At 40.5% G+C, this 16,444-nt stretch overlaps 1 protein-coding gene across 1 annotated transcript in view; it reads left to right on the top strand.

The window, feature by feature from the left end:
- NPTXR (neuronal pentraxin receptor) overlaps window positions 1–15,363 on the top strand; it is a 132,989-nt gene extending 117,626 nt beyond the window's left edge. The window contains exons 4-5 of the mRNA XM_073592540.1: window positions 11,605–11,784; window positions 11,965–15,363. Coding sequence (XP_073448641.1) covers window positions 11,605–11,784; window positions 11,965–12,189 — 405 coding nt within the window. The 3' untranslated portion in view covers window positions 12,190–15,363. The remainder of the gene's footprint in view (window positions 1–11,604; window positions 11,785–11,964) is intronic.
- The last annotated feature ends 1,081 nt before the right edge of the window (window positions 15,364–16,444 follow it).

The following is a 16,444-nucleotide window of genomic DNA, read 5'->3' as shown; positions in this document are numbered from 1 at the left end:
CCTGTGGCCAGAATGGCCTTCTAGCTGAATTGTGGACATGCTGACTTATCAGCATATGTAAACACAGACAATTCTACATAAAATGGAAGACGTACAAAAGACAAGTATGACTTCAACATGGCTGAACTACTTTTCAAATATATATATCCCTTACAATTAAAGTAATTTAATCAAAAAGTACCCTAGACTGTGATCACAAGAGGGAAACAAATCAAACACAGAGATTTCTTTAATTTAGTCATTTTTGCAGTGTCTGGGGTGGATCCAGGTGACTTTTTCTTCACGTTTTGCAAAAACTGTACATGAAATAGATGCTGTATTGAGTCTCCAAACATTTCCTTATATATAAATGTCTCTTAACAATCCACAAGTCACCTGGCTTTAGTTTTAGATACTTCCAAACTTTTAGGATCTGGAATTGGGGAGAAAACACATAAATGAGTTTGTCAAAAACCTTAAAAGATCAGGAACATTCTCTGTGAGATCCAAATGGAGGACTTCAGCTGCTGAAACAAAATATAAGCAAGCGAGTAACACACTCCCAAATACAATCCCATAGGGAGAGAGTCCAACATCCCCCTTAGAGGCTTGATAAAATATAAGAAAACATTCAGGCAAAAGTTTTCTAGTTTCTTACTCTACTTTGTCCGCTACATTGTAGACAGTAAGGGGTGTAAAAATAAAACCTCAAAACTTCTAGTAAGGACTCTCCTATAAAAAATGATTTCCTCTGTTACTCTCTGTACTTTCTGCACTCTGTACTTACAAACTACTTCTGATAACACTTTTTACTGTGGCCTTTGCAGTAGCATTTGCCAATGGACATCCAGAAAACATGTCCATACAGACAAAATACATACTTGTAAGATCCTAACTTGGGCATCTGGATATATCTTTTTGTAATCTCTGGAAGGGATGTTCAGCTTTTGGTAACACCTTTGGTAACAGGTAAAACAAAAAGTGGTATGTTATAAAAACAACTGAACCCTGGCTCTATCCCATGCTCATTTACTAAGGCAGCCATAACTTCTTGTGACTGATGACACGATCCATGTGTCAAGCTGGAGGGAAAAGAGTGGCTGGCAGACATAAATTATCACCTTTTCCAAAGTCCTGTTTCATAAGAAGTTGCCCCCCGTGGACCACTTGTTCTTCTCGTTCTGGGGTCCTTAAAGTTGAATTATTAATCCCAGCTATACTGGGCCAGAACTAGGGTGGAATCTGTGAGTTGCACAGACCCATCAAGTGTCCGGGGCTGTAAATGCAGCATCCTTAGTCACCTGGTCTGCTTCCATGTGTGAAAGTTAATATGGCTACCTCAGCAAGAAGCTGGAAGGCTGAAAACAGCCAATCAAATTAACTTGGCATGCTTGGTTGGTTTACCTGCCGAAGTAAAAACAAACTTCTGGCCCTTCAAATGGAACCAAAAGCTCTCTATATCTCGACTATCTATATAAATATACACTCTTTTTATAGCTCACAGGCTTTGCTAAAACATGGAGCTCTGCTTCTTGAGCTGGGGAAAAAGGATCCAATGACTTTGAATACAGAGTATCCTTCTGGGTGATAAACTGCATACTCAAATCTACAAAAAATGTAATATCTGGGTCTTCAGGGAGTGTGTCCTGCACTGGGCTCACAGCAGCTGATTCCTACACCATCAATTTAACACATGTGGTTTTTCCTTTCTTTTGAATTAATGTACACGTTTTTCATTGTTAGATTTGTACATAAATAAACTCATATTTTAAACCTTTCATTAGACAAACATTTAGTTATCTGTATATTTGCTGCGCAGAATGTCGGACCATTGACCAAAACAATATCTAACTTTGTCTAATAGCACCTTTGCATAAAAGCTACAGCTCTGATATATCGGGGTGAACCCTTCATTACTGGGTCCAGCTACATAAATATATTACAATGGCTTGTTTTCTATCATGCTGTTTGTGTAAGAACTCCAGTTTCATGTTTCAAAACACAACTTTTTCCTGGCAATATTATAATAAATGATAACAATACCCTGCGGTCATGCAGAGATGTCCGTAAATCCAAAATATTCTTCTGCTTATACCACTGTACTTACAAGGAAAAGGGGCACATCATTTCACAATCCACACATTCTGCTTTGGATTTCAAAAATAAAAATAAATAAAACAAAAGGATCAACAATCTGTATGATGGATCAGAAAGCATCAAAAACTATAAAACAACTGGCTGCAGGTGGCATCTATCCTAACAGGGTGTGTGGACTTGATGTGATGGGTCTGTCACATCCAAATTCCACTTATTATTACTCTCACATCACGGACCGCACATCAAGTTATTATCAAAAACCTTAAAATTTCATTTTTGTAGAAGAACTTCTTATGTATTCCATCCATCTTGGCTTTGTTAAATATTATGGCAGCTTTATTCAAAATAACAACCTCATCTTAATCTTTTTTTTTTCTCTCAATAAGAGCTTATTGAATAAATTTAAAATTACAAAAATTATTATCTTAATCTAAACTAATCCCATTTTTACAAATTTCCCCAATAACCTGGATTTCATTTCCAACCAAAGGTTGTCTAAACCAGTTTCAATATATCTATATTATTAATAAAATTGTTAAACTCATATTAGAAATGAATACTCATTATTACTTAATTTTACTTAATTTCCCTTTTTTAAATGCAGTGTTTCCACTATCAAAGGATATTCAATTTGTATAATACACGGTTAAACGTAACCTTCATTTTACCATGTTTGGAAAACAGATTCAAAATAATTGTGATCACATTGTTTACCATTAGATTTGTTAACCCGGCACATTTTGTTATAAATGTTTTGTCTAAAAAACAGAAATTGGCATGGTTTCCTTCCAGCTTATCACTGACCTCTCATCTCAGCCACATTTCTTTCATGAGAGCGCAAAGGAGGGGGTCACATCTGCGTACATGACACACACAAGCAATAGAACTAAAGGTCCCAGCATTCACACACACATACACCAATATCTCTCTAAAATCGCTTACATTTTTCCCATTTGTACACAACACATGCATATCATTCTCTCAATTTCTTTTAACTCTCATTAATATTTCCCTGCCTAAATTCTGCTTTCCTTATTTTGTTCAGATATCTTTTATATCTAGCTTCTATGATTCTATGATCAGACGGGGAGCCACAGTGCTCATCCCATCTTCCCTCTCTGACAACATATAAAGTATTCTGTTTAAACTCTAATTTCTCTGTTTCTGACTTTTACTAGTTGTAGTGCCTGACCCCAAATTCATCCCACAACTTAACATGAAAATGTCCCTTTCTGTCTAGTGTTAATTGTCACCCTTGATCCATCCTGCTCACATAGATAGCTGTTTCTCTAGCTGTTTACTCTGCATGATTCTTAGTCCCTGTGGACCTTGGTAACCCAGTTACCCAATGTGGATCCCTGTCCACTCTAACCATTAATCTAGGGGCTCAGTATAGGCGGAACCGCACCTTTGGTTCATATGTAGCGCTCCTCTTGCGCTGGGCATTTTTGAGGGTCTCTTACCCTTCATTCCCTTACTTAATTCAATGCCCATAATGACTGGCCAGTCTTCTCTCTTCTCTACGTGTGCCTATACCCTCTTGCCTCTAAACTACTTTATCTAGCAGATTTACTACATATACCTGTGAACAGCACTATTCTTCCCTTTCTTATCTATAACACTCCAATGGACAATAGACAGGGACAACATAACATATAACCACCAATCAATACAGTTCGATTAAGGGGAGTAAAATAGGTACCCTTTGTCCCGAAAATGCCTTACCGATCAAGGAAGTCTGATAACTCAAATGTAAGCAAAAGGCTTACCTCAGCCGGCTAATTATCAGAAATTCCCGGATCGTCTCAAGCTCCTCGTTTCGGATACTCAGGGTCACCTGGAATCCCCTCCTAAGGCAAAGCTCGCCATGCTGACTTGATTAAATTGATGATAGGCAACTCCTATCCTCATATTGATTAGTGGTTCCAAATTAATAATAACTACTGCAGTAGGGAACAGACACAAAAGATACGCTCAGCATCTTTCCAAATAACTGTTCTGCTTTATTATGACGCAATTGAAGGTTTTTATGCACATGATTACGTAGGTATCACATTAATATTACAATTGTAGGTTTATCGTAACAAAGGGCGTTACATAGGCAGGCTTATTCTAATCAGGACTCGAAAGAATGTAAACATTTACTGAAAACATTATTAGTGCTGTGTGCACAGTGAGGGCAATGTGCAATACATACAAAATACAATACAATTATATACAGAACTTACAAATTTCCATTACACCAGCGTCACCCGTAACACTTATACGGTGATCGCTGGTGAAAGGGTTAACTAGGGGGCAATCAGGGGGTTAAAACCTTTAGCAGGTAGTATACGGGGGTCCCTGTCGCTATAAAACACTGACAGCGAACCTATATACTTACCTCCCTAAACTAGCGTCACCTGTGTCACTAATACAGCGATCAGAAAAACGATCGCTTAGCGACACTGGTGACGGGGGGTGATCACGGGGTTAACCTTTATTAGGGGGGGTTAGGGGGGTACCCTGGACCTAAAGGGGGGTACCCTAGACCTAAAGGGGGCTAACCTAACTGCCCTAACACTTATAACTGTCACAAACTGACACCAATGCACAAAAAAAAAAAACACTGCTATTGGTGTCAGAGTGACAGGGGGGTGATCGGGGGGTGACAGGGGGGTGAAAAGTGTTCTACTGGAAGTGTAGTGTTGGTGCACTTACTTGGATGTCTTCTCTCCTCGGCGCCGGATCAAAAAGACCGGCTCGAGGAGGGATGACATCACTTCCTCTCCCTCTGTTTACATTACAGAGGGAGAGGAAGCATTTGATTCGCTGGGAGCGATCGGGAGGGGGTGGCCATCAATGGATGGCCTCCCCCTGACCTCTCATCGCCCACGAACAAGAGCCGACCGCCTATGGCACCGGGGGGGGGTCCGATCGGACCCCCCGCCCGCGGGAAGGCATCACGTATCAGGTACGTGATTTTGCCTGCCCGTGCCGCTCTGTTCACGTATATAGACGTGAGGCGGTCGGCAAGTGGTTAACAGGACAAGTTCCACTCAGAAAAGGCCTCGCTATGGTTGACCAAAGAAGTTGAGTGCACCTGCTCAGCGTCATATGCAAAAGTTGTCTTTGGGAAATAGACGTATAAATGCTGCCAGCATTGGTACAGAGGTTGAAGGGGTGGGGGGTCAGCCTGTCAGTGCTCAGATCATACGCTGCAAACTGCATCAAATTGGTCTGCATGGCTGTCATCCCAGAAGGAAGCCTCTTCTAAATAGTTACATAGTTACATCATGCAGAAGGTTATGCTTAAAAAATTGCCAGAAAGTAATCAAAACAAGGATGCATTTTCCAATACGATTAGTGACCCTGACTAGTTACATTGTAGGTGAAGTTGAAAAAAGACACAAGTCCATCAAGTCCAACCTATGTGTGTGATCATATGTCAGTATTACCTTGTATATCCCTGTATGTTGTGGTCGTTCAGGTGCTTATCTAATAGTTTTTTGAAACTATTGATGCCCCCTGCTGAGACCACCGCCTGTGGAAGGGAATTCCACATCCTTGCCGCTCTTACAGTAAAGAACCCTCTACATAGTTTAAGGTTAAACCTCTTTTCTTCTCATTTTAATGAGTGGCCACGTGTCTCATTAAACTCCCTTCCGCAAAAATGTTTTATCCCTATTATGAAATCATATCCCCTCTCAAGCGTCTGTTCTCCATATAAGTTCAGTGCTCGCAACCTTTCTTCATAACTAATATCCTCCAGACCCTTTATTAGCTTTGTTGCCCTTCTTTATACTTGCTACATATCCAGTACATCCTTCCTGAGGACTGGTGCCCAGAACTGGACAGCATACTCTAGGTGCGACCGGACTAGAGTCTTGTAGATTGGGAGAATCATTGCTTTATCCTTGGAGTTAATCCCTTTTTTAATGCATGCCAATGTTCTGTTTGCTTTGTTAGCAGCAGCTTGGCATTGCATGCCATTGCTAAGCCTATCATCTACTAGAACCCCCAGGTCCTTTTCCATCCTAGATTCCCCCAGAGATTCTGCCCCTAGTGTATAGATTACATTCATATTTTTGCCACCCAAATGCATTATTTAAAATTTTTCTACATTAAACCTCATTTGCCATGTAGTTGCCCACCCCATTAATTTGTTCAGATCTTCTTGCAAGGTTTCCACATCTTGCAGAGAAGTTATTACCCTGCTTAGCTTAGTATCTTCCTCAAATACAGAGATTGAACTGTTTACCCCATCCTCCAGGTCGTTTTATGAACAAATTAAATAGGAATGATCCTAGCACAGAACCCTGTGGGACCCCACTACCCACCCCTGACCATTCTGAGTATTCCCCACCATCCTCTGAACTCGCCCTTGTAGCCAGGTTTCAATCCATGTACTCATCCTATGGTCCATGCCAACGGACCTTATTTTGTACAGTAAACGTTTATGTGTCAAATGCTTTTGCAAAATCCAGATACCCCACATCTACGGACCTTCCTTTATCTAGATAGCAACTCACCTCCTCATAGAGGGTTAATAGATTGGTTTGGCAAGAACGATTCTTCATGAATCCATGCTCATTACTGCTAATGATACCGTTTTCATTACTAAAATCTTCTATATAGTCCCTTATCATCCCCTCCAAGAGCTTGCATACTATTGATGTTAGGCTAACTGGTCTGAAATTCCCAGGGATGTATTTTGGGCCCTTTGTAAATATTGGTGCTACATTGGCTTTCCTCCAATCTGCTGGTACCATTCCAGTCAGTAGACTGTCCGTAAAAATTAGGAACAATGGTCTGGCAATTACTTGACTGAGTTCCCTAAGTATCTAATTATGTCTTCTGTTAGCCATTATGGTGCTTTCTGTGATGTGTCATGAGGACATGAGGATAAACACTGCAGTTTTGGTTACTAAAGCCCCCCGACTCCCTCATGAAGGCTGAGGAGAAGAATAAATGTAATACCTTCGCCATCTCCCCATCCTTTGTAATCAGATGTCCTTCCTTATTCTTTATGGGGCCAATATGGTCTGTCCTCCCTTTTTTACTGTTTACATACTTCAAGAATTTCTTGTGATTTTTTTTTTCGCTCTCCTCCGCTATGTGTCTTTCGTGTTCTATCTTAGCTGCCCTAATTGCACCCTTACATTTCTTGTTGCATTCTTTATATTCTTATGATGATCCCTCAACCTAGTATTTTTTGAAGGCCTTCTCCTTTGCTTTTATATGCATTTTTACATTGGAGTTAAGCCATCCAGGACTTTTGTTCGCTCTTTTAAATTTATTACCCAATGGGATGCACTGGCTAATGCCCTTATTTAATATGCTCTTAAAGTGAACCCATCTCTTCTCCGTGTTCTTTGTTACTAAGATTTTATCCCAATTAATACCTTCTAGCAAGGTTCGTAGTTTAGGGAAGTTGGCTGTTTTGAAATTCAGAGTCTCTGTATTCCCTTTATTTTTCCTATTTGTATGATTTATACTGAAGCCAATTGACCTGTGATCGCTGTTTCATAAATTGCCCCGTATTTCCACATCCGTGATCAGGTCTGTATTGTTGGTAATCAGTAGATCTAGTACTGCTTTATTTCTAGTTGGTGTGTCTACCATCTGACCCTTAAAATTGTCCTGCAAGACATTTAGGAACTGGCGAGCCTTAGACAAATGCATGGTTCCCTCCACCCAGTCTATGTCTGGATAATTAAAATCCCCCATTATGATAACACTTCCCATCCTTGCTGCTAATCCAAATTGTGATAAGAGGTCCATCTCCCCCTCCTCCCTCAGGTTAGGGGTCTATAGCATAATCCCAGTATTATTTTCCCCTTAGCTTCATCCCTTTGGAGCTCTACCCAAAAGGATTCCACCTCCTCCCTAGCTCCCTTAGTGATGTCATCTCTCACATCCACTTGTACATTATTCTTGATATATAGACATACCCCTCCCCCTTTTTTACCCTCTCTATCCCTGCGAAAAAAGGGTATACCCTTGAATGGTTGCCAGCCAATCATGAGAGGTATTGAACCAGGTCTCTGAAATTCCCACAAAATCCAAATTCTCCTCGTACAACAGTATCTCTACTTCACCCATCTTGTCTGCCAGGCTTCTGGATGATGCACAAGAAAGCCCGCAAACAGTTTGCTGAAGACAAGCAGACTAAGGACATGGATTACTGGAACCATGTCCTGTGGTCTGATGAGACCAAGATAAACTTATTTGGTTCAGATGGTGTCCAGCGTGTGTGGCAGCAACCAGATTAGGAGTACAAAGACAAATGTGTCTTGCCTACAGTCAAGCATGGTGGTGGGAGTGTCATTGCCTGGGGCTGCATGAGTGCTCCTGGCACTGGGGAGCTACAGTTCATTGAGGGAACCATGAATACCAACATGTACTGTGACATACTGAAGCAGAGGATGATCCCTTCCCTTCAAAGACTGGGCAGTATTCCAACATGATAACGACCCCAAACACACCTCCAAGATGACCACTGCCTTGCTAAAGAAGCTGAGGGTAAAGGTGATGGACTGGCCAAGCATGTCTCCAGACCTAAACCCTATTAAGCATCTGTGGGGCATGCTCAAACGCAAGGTGGGGGAGCGCAAGGTCTCTAACATCCACCAGCTCCGTGATGTCGTCATGGAGGAGTGGAAGAGGACTCCAGTGGCAACCTGTGAAGCTCTGGTGGACTCCATGCCCAAAAGGGTTAATAATGGAAAATATGGAAAAAAATGGTGGCCACACAAAATAATGACACTTTGGGCCCAATTTGAACATTTTCACTTGGGGGTGTACTCACTTTTGCTGCCAGCAGTTTAGACATTAATGGTTGTGTGTTGAGTTATTTTGAGGGGACAGCAAATTTACACTTTTATACAAGCTGTACACTCACTACTTTACATTGTAGCAAAGTGTCATTTCTTCAGTATTGTCACATGAAAAGATACACAGTGCCTGGAATTAACATGGATTGTTTGAGGATTTGCATCATTTAATTTACAGAAAATGCCCACAACTTTGAAGATTTTTTTTTTATTGTGAAGCAAACAGCAAATAGGCAAAATAACAGAAAAAGTAATTGTGCATAACTATTCACCCCCCTAAAGTCAATACTTTGTAGAGCTACCTTTTGCGGCTATCACAGCTCCAAGTCGCTTTGGATAAGTCTGAGCTTGCCACATCTTACTACTTGGATTTTTGCCCATTCCTCCTTGCAAAACTGCTCCAGCTCCTTCAACTTGGATGGTTTTCCCTTGTGAACAGCAATCTTTAAGTCTGACCACAGATTTTCTATTGGATTGAGGTCTGGGCTTTGACTAGGCCATTCCAACACATTTACATGTTTTCCCTTAAACCACTCAAGTGTTGCTTTAGCAGTGTGTTTGGACTTATTGTCCTGCTGGAAGGTGAACTTCTGTCCTAGCCTCAAATCACACACAGAGTGGTACAGGTTTTGCTCAAGAATATCCCTGTATTTAGCACCATCCATCTTTCCCTCAACTCTGACCAGTTTCCCAGTCCCGACTGCTTAAAAACATCCCCACAGCATGATACTGCCACCACCATGTTTCACTGTGGGGATGGTGTTCTTTGGGTGATGTGATGTGTTGGGTTTGCGCCAGACATAGCATTTTCTTTGATGGACAAAAAGTAAAATTTTAGTCTCATCAGACCAGAGCACCTTCCTCCATACATTTTGGGAGTCTCCCACATGCCTGTTTGGAAACTCAAAATGTGCCATTTTGTTTTTTCCTCAAAGTAATGGCTTTCTTCTGGCCACTCTGCCATAAAGCCCAACTCTATGGAGCGTACGGTTTATTGTTGTCCTATGTACAGATACTCCAGTCTCTGCTGTGGAACTCTGCAGCTCCTCCAGGGTTACCTTAGGTCTCTGTGCTGCCTCTCTGATTAATGCCCTCCTTGCCCGGTCAGTGAGTTTTGGTGTGCGTCCGTCTCTTGGCAGATTTGCTGTTGTGCCATGTTCTTTCCATTTGGTTATGATATATTTGATGGTGCTCCTAGGGATCATAAAATATTTGGATATTTTATTATAACCTAACCCTGACTGGTACTTCTCAACAACATCGTCTCTTACTTATTTGGACAGTTCCTTGGTCTTCATGGCAGTGTTTGGTTAATGGTGCCTCTTGCTTAGGTGTCAATCTCTGGGACCTTTCAAAAAGGTGCATATATGTAATGGCAGATCATGTAACACTTAGATTGCACACAGGTGAACATCATTTCACAAATTATGTGACTTCTGAAGGTAATTGGTTGCACCAGAGCTTTTTATGGGCTTCATAACAAAGGGGGTGAATACATATGCACATGCCAATTATCATTTTTTTTTTCTGAAAAATAGTTTTATGTATATATTTTTCTAATTTTACTTCACCAACTTAGACTAATGTGTTCTGATCCATCACATATAATTCAGATTAAAAAAAACATTGAACTAAAGGCTGTAATGTAACAAAATAGGTAAAAAGCCAAAGGGGTGAATACTTTTGCAAGGCACCGTAATAAAATATTTACAAAAATGTGAGGGGTGTACTCACTTTTTTGAGATACTGTATGTATATATATATATATATATATATATTTTCATGATTGATTTTTACATGTATGTAATAGTTTTATCTTTTGCTGTCACATGTAATTAACATAGGAACTGCGCAACACCACCTATATGTCACATTCCAGGCAATTTTCATGTCTACTGCAGGCATACCCCCTAAGGAATCTTGAGATCAGGATCACACCAGAGGATGTGTCACAGCCTTGGACCTGTCAAAATCCCTGTGGCTAACAAGTCAGAAAACTAAGTGCCATAAGCAGAGCCCAGCATTTACAGGTCACATTACAGCATGGGTGCTCAACCTGTGGCACTCCCGCTGTTGCAAAACTACAAGTCCCAGCATGCCTTTGCGAGCCATGCTTGTAAGTGTTTAGCCTTGCAATGCCTCATGGTACTTGTCGTTTCCCAACAGCTGAAGGGCCACAGGTTGAGCACCCATGCTTTACAGGCTAGTCTTGCAATCCTCAGTCTAGCAGGTCTGAGTATGACCTCTAAGATATGGATATGGTCATCCTGATAGCTGCATAACCAGTCTTCAGCATAAATAAAAACTGAAGAAAAAATAGTCTTGATAAATGTAAAAATGCTAAGAATGAATGGATTTGCTTTTCTGTAAAGAGAAAGGACACCCATCCTTCTAGGAATTTAGCAAAAAACTGAAGCATCAGGGCAATGTGAGGGAATCTACTTGGCTGGCCAGTGGCTTTTTGTTTGCCCTTGTCCAAATCATCCTAAAAGCAGAAGTATAACCCAGTCTTCCAGAATTCTACTGTTCCTGTAAAAAAACATAAATTATGTCAGTATGAAGTGTTAATGGTAATACATAACAAACTTACAGTGAGGTTTCTTAAATTTGGTCTGCAAAGGTGGAAGTCTTAATAGGAGAACACAATCTGACGAAGATCTGACGAAGATCACTATTGGCTCAGGAAAATTAAACATTTTCTTACTTCCGACAGGTAACTCAACTGCCAGTTAGCTTAAAAGATGGAATGTGGCATCATATTTGTGTGGCCTGGACTACAAGAGATGGAATGTGGACAGCCTTCCAAGATGGGAAAAAGAAAGGCTCTAATGAGAACCTCTCTGCCTGGCACCCAATCAAACCTAATGGAGTCATCATTTTTGGACAAGAACAGGTATCTACTGTTGGCTACTTTTAATTGTTTTTAAGTTTCTTTTGCCATTTTGCCATTTAATTCAACCCGTGTGTATATTCCTTTTTTCTACCTAAAATGAACTACAGCAACATATTCTGAATCTTTGTTGGTAGGCTGAGTTTGAGACTGAGCATACTGAACCATGTTCTCTTTTTTCAGGATGCTGTAGGTGGTCGATTTGACGCTACCCAGGCATTTGTAGGAGAGGTGGCACAGTTCAATATGTGGGATCGTGTCCTGACCAATAGTGAAATAGAAGGAATCGCAAACTGCACAATACCTTTGTCTGGAAACCTTATCCACTGGGATGATCGCCAAGTGGATGTTTTTGGTGGTGCAACCAAGAGTCCATTTGAAAGCTGTGAGGAGCGTTTGGTTCACTGAGATATACATGAGCATCCAGGTCTCCCACATCCCCTATTTATCCCTCAGTGTCACCATAGCAGGATTTCACAGCTTCCCAGTCAGTGGGTGTGAAAGCAGCACCAGCTTGTGTTAAATCATCACAAGATAATCATATAACACTGTGTGTCTGTGTTTGGGGTCAGCAACCAACTTTACTATGAAATGGGTTTAGCAGTTGCTTAATACTGTCACTTGAAAATTTTTACATAGACATGTACAGATTCTTTGTACTCATTTCCAGCAGGGCATCATGTTTGGTTACTTAGCACTTTCAGGAAAAGTAAGACACAAAAGTGACCTAGATACATTTCAGTGTTACAGTTTAATACATATATCAGGTTTTGTAAAGCAGATCTAAATAGAGGGGCTATCTTTATTTAAAATTCATATACTGTATCACAAGTGCTTATTTGTTCCTAAACAGCATTTTATATTGTTTCTCCAGCACTGCTCCTCACAATTACATGGTTTTCAAAAACATTTCCTGCAGCGTATCAGTTGTTGATAACATTATAGCCTGTCGTCTAAAGCCAATGAGCTTTTTGCTGGATTCATAGGGCATTATTCATTAAGTACAGCACAAAGAAAACAGCACAAAGAGCGACCAATCATAGATCAGCCGATTAGCTTCTGTAGGTTAATGTGTTAAATAAATGCTCACAATTTTCATAAGAGCCAATAAACACAAATTACAATAAAGGTGCTATTACAACAAATCAAATCAGATGTTCAACAAAACTTAAAGTGAACCATGTGGAAATAATAATAATGTTCTAAACTAACTTAATGCAGGACAACTTTATCAGCATAAGCTGTCAGAACAAATTTATTGTTGCATGGTTTGACAGCTCAGAGCCATACAGAAGGGGCTATGAACATAGAAGCTTTCTTGCATAGCCATAATTACTCTCCATTGTGGTAGTGCCTTTGTTTAATGACTTGATGATAAGGTACAGGGCAAAACAAAGAGGTTGATTTAATAAAGGCAAATAAACTGCAAGTGCAGTTGCTCCAGAGCTAAGTAAACAGTGTAAAGCTTCACTTTGCAAATAATACCCAATCACGTGCAAGGAAAATATAAAATAGCTGCTTTTTTGCTTGCATGTGATTGGATGATGGAAATCAGCAGAGCTTCTGCTTATTTACTAAGTTCTGGAGCAACTACACTTGCAGAGTGCAACTGCGCTTTGCAAAATGCACAGTCTATTTGCCTTTAGTAAATCAACCACACAGTGAGACATGGGCAGGGGAAATGCCAATTCTGCACAACTAGAAAGTGGGTCCCAAGACCCACAGTGCTATCAAATGAAGCAAAGATAAGCTGTGTGCTTCACCGTGCTTTTGTTAGTTCAGGACACTTTATTATGACAAGTTTGCTTTAATGTGTACTCTTGTTAAACCTCCTAAACATCCACTTTCACTAAAAATGGGTTCAACTGAGCCCTGAGAACCTAAAAACCAGAAAGTGTCCATTGTACATAGCTCTGCCTCTTCTTCCTCCCAATGGCTGTGTGTTTGCCCATCACTATGATGAGTGGCCTCACTGACTTATCAAATTGCAGGAGGGGAAGCAGCAAAAGCACCATTATCTATGGTGAAGCTAAGATTTTCATAATAGAGCACTTAAAGTGAAATCCAGGCTATTTATCTAACTAACCTTAAAAAGGCTCCTCCTCCTCCTCTCCTAACACCTATGCTGACTAACCTGTGTAAAAAAGATATATATACTTACCTATTTTCAGTCCGTTCCAGTTTGGCCACCTGATCTCCCCTGTGTCAGCCAGTGGTGGCTGTAGAGGAGAGAGCACTCAACAACGGCTGGTAATACCTTGCAGTAGAGACGTCATCCATAGTTTCCTGTGACTCATCCGTTGACAGTCCCTCCTCTCCGCTGCAGCTCCCTGACTCAGGGGATTTGGATAACATGACCAGACCGGTGTGGCCTAAAAATAGGTAAGTATCTACATCTTTCTTACACAGTTTAGTCAGCATAGGTGTTAGGAGGGAGAGGGAGCATTTTTAAGATTAGTTAGGTATAGCCTGGAATTCCACTTTAAAGAAAAATCTGAAGTGGTCTACAGTCACCTAGATGAGCCTGCTGTTTGATAGAAGCAGCTGTTAAGCAGGTTTGATAAGAATACAGGTTTGTTTCATGACATCTGTGATAAATAGGATATTGTAGTAAGAGATCTATTCTTAAAAACAGTTGATACTGAGCTAATACTCCCCTGAAAGAAGCACTCAAAGTACTTGAGTTGGCAAGATTTCATCATTGCCATTATTACATACAAATCAGCAAATGTTTTTATCAGTTATATAACATACAGTAGATAAGTGTGTGTTTACTGGCCCTTTAAGTATACCCCCAAATAGTAGACTTTGATAGCACAAGCCATTTCTTTCCTACTAATCCTTATAACTGAGTAAGGATCAGATGTGGGGAAAACATATGTATTTATTTTTTATATAGCCTTCTGCTTTCTGTTAATCCTCTGAGCAACAACCTTTTTCCAAGCAACAGCGCACTTTGATTTCCTTCAAAACAGAGATATTTATATATAAAAAGTACAAGCGACTAAGGAAGACTAGTTGGTATATCAACACTATATGGGGGGAAATATTTATATACAATAAAAAGAAATATAGTATAATATAAATTATACTTTTTTATTTTTAAATTTTTTGCTGCTGTAAGATGGGCTGGGAGTAAGTTTATTAATGGACATTACTGACCTTTCTTTGATTTACCCCAACACAAACTTCATGGGGTTATTAAGAGCAATCATGCAATCTCTGTGGTTCTGTATTGTGAAATTACAACTTTGATGCACTGTGACATCAGATATCACTGCCATGTCTTGCCACTCCCAAGACCTCCACCCCCCCCCCCCCCCCAACACACACACACATACACTTCCTATCCTAATTGTATGTTGCTTTAGCCTTAAAGATTCCCTTAACCTTCATTTGATGAGACAAGCATATGTCTCAGTCCACATTCAGACAACCTACCTTTGCCCAGGTCTTGCTCACCATTATTATTCATATGTTGAAACCCTTCATGTCGCTTGCTTTTTTGGTACATTTGTGGACTGAATTGTGTCTATTTTGTAAAATACCAGTGTTGGAAATAAAGACTTGTGTTTGTTTTAATTTTATTGAAGATTTAATGCTTTCCCTATAAGTGTGAAAATAAGTGAAATCCTTTAATTTTTATCCCATTAATAAAGAAAGCCAAATTATACTTACAAGCAGGATTATCTAGCAGACTGGCCAGTGTTATATTACTTTAGATTGTGTGGGGAAGATTTATTAAAACTGGAGCATACAGAATCTGGTGCAGCTGTGCATGGTAACCAATCAGCTTCCAGATTTTGTTGGAAAAGCTTAATTGAACGAGCTGACGTTAGAAGCTGATTGGTTACAATGTACAGCTGCACCAGATTCTGTGTGCACCCCCTATGACTGAAAGTGTCTGAAAGAACAACTGACCATGTTGTTGGAAACAAGCAGTCATGTTGACCCACAGCTAAAATTTTTGTTCTTGGTTCCTATCAGCACCACCCGGTTTGACAAACTTCAGTCTGAAAATTGCAGGAGCTGGGCTGAAAATTCTAAGCAGAACAACAACTGCGGGCAATAAAATGCATTGACTATTCAGGTATTCTGACAGCCACAGGAGCAGCCGCTGTCAGAATACAACAGCAGGCAGGGAAGATTCTTCCATCCATGCTGTTTAGGCTCGGTTTACACTGGGGCGACTTGCCAGGCGACTTAATTGCCTGACAAGTCGCGCTCCATTCAGTGCAATTGAACCGTTCTAAACGGAGCAACTCAAGTCGCTCCGACTTAGAAAAAGTTTTCTGCACTACTTTGGGGCGACTCAGGAGCAGCTTGCATTGACTTCTATTAAAGAAATCGCTTGCAAGCCACGCTGAAGTTGCGCTGTACGGGGCGGCTTCAGAGTCCGGTGACTTTGGAGCCGCCCCAGTGTGAACCGAGCCTTAGCATTGATGGGATTATCTACTGATTCTGAGTTAAAGAAGAGAAATATTAAAATGCATGACTAGCCTTAAGCCTTGTACACACGGTATGATTGTTGGCAGGTGATTGTCTGTTGATAGACTGTTCTCCTAAAATCTCACCGTTAGTATGCTCCTTTTGATAATTTTGTCCAACTTTCGGCCAACAAATGTTGGATGACAGACTAGTAAATTTTCAGCGGACAGCGGTT

This window comes from Aquarana catesbeiana, linkage group LG07 (genome assembly GCF_042186555.1).
Source record: "Aquarana catesbeiana isolate 2022-GZ linkage group LG07, ASM4218655v1, whole genome shotgun sequence".
In the NCBI taxonomy this organism is placed as follows: domain Eukaryota; kingdom Metazoa; phylum Chordata; class Amphibia; order Anura; family Ranidae; genus Aquarana; species Aquarana catesbeiana.
The sequence above is the reverse complement of the archived record's forward strand: the minus strand, read 5'-3'. Positions and strand labels throughout refer to the sequence as shown.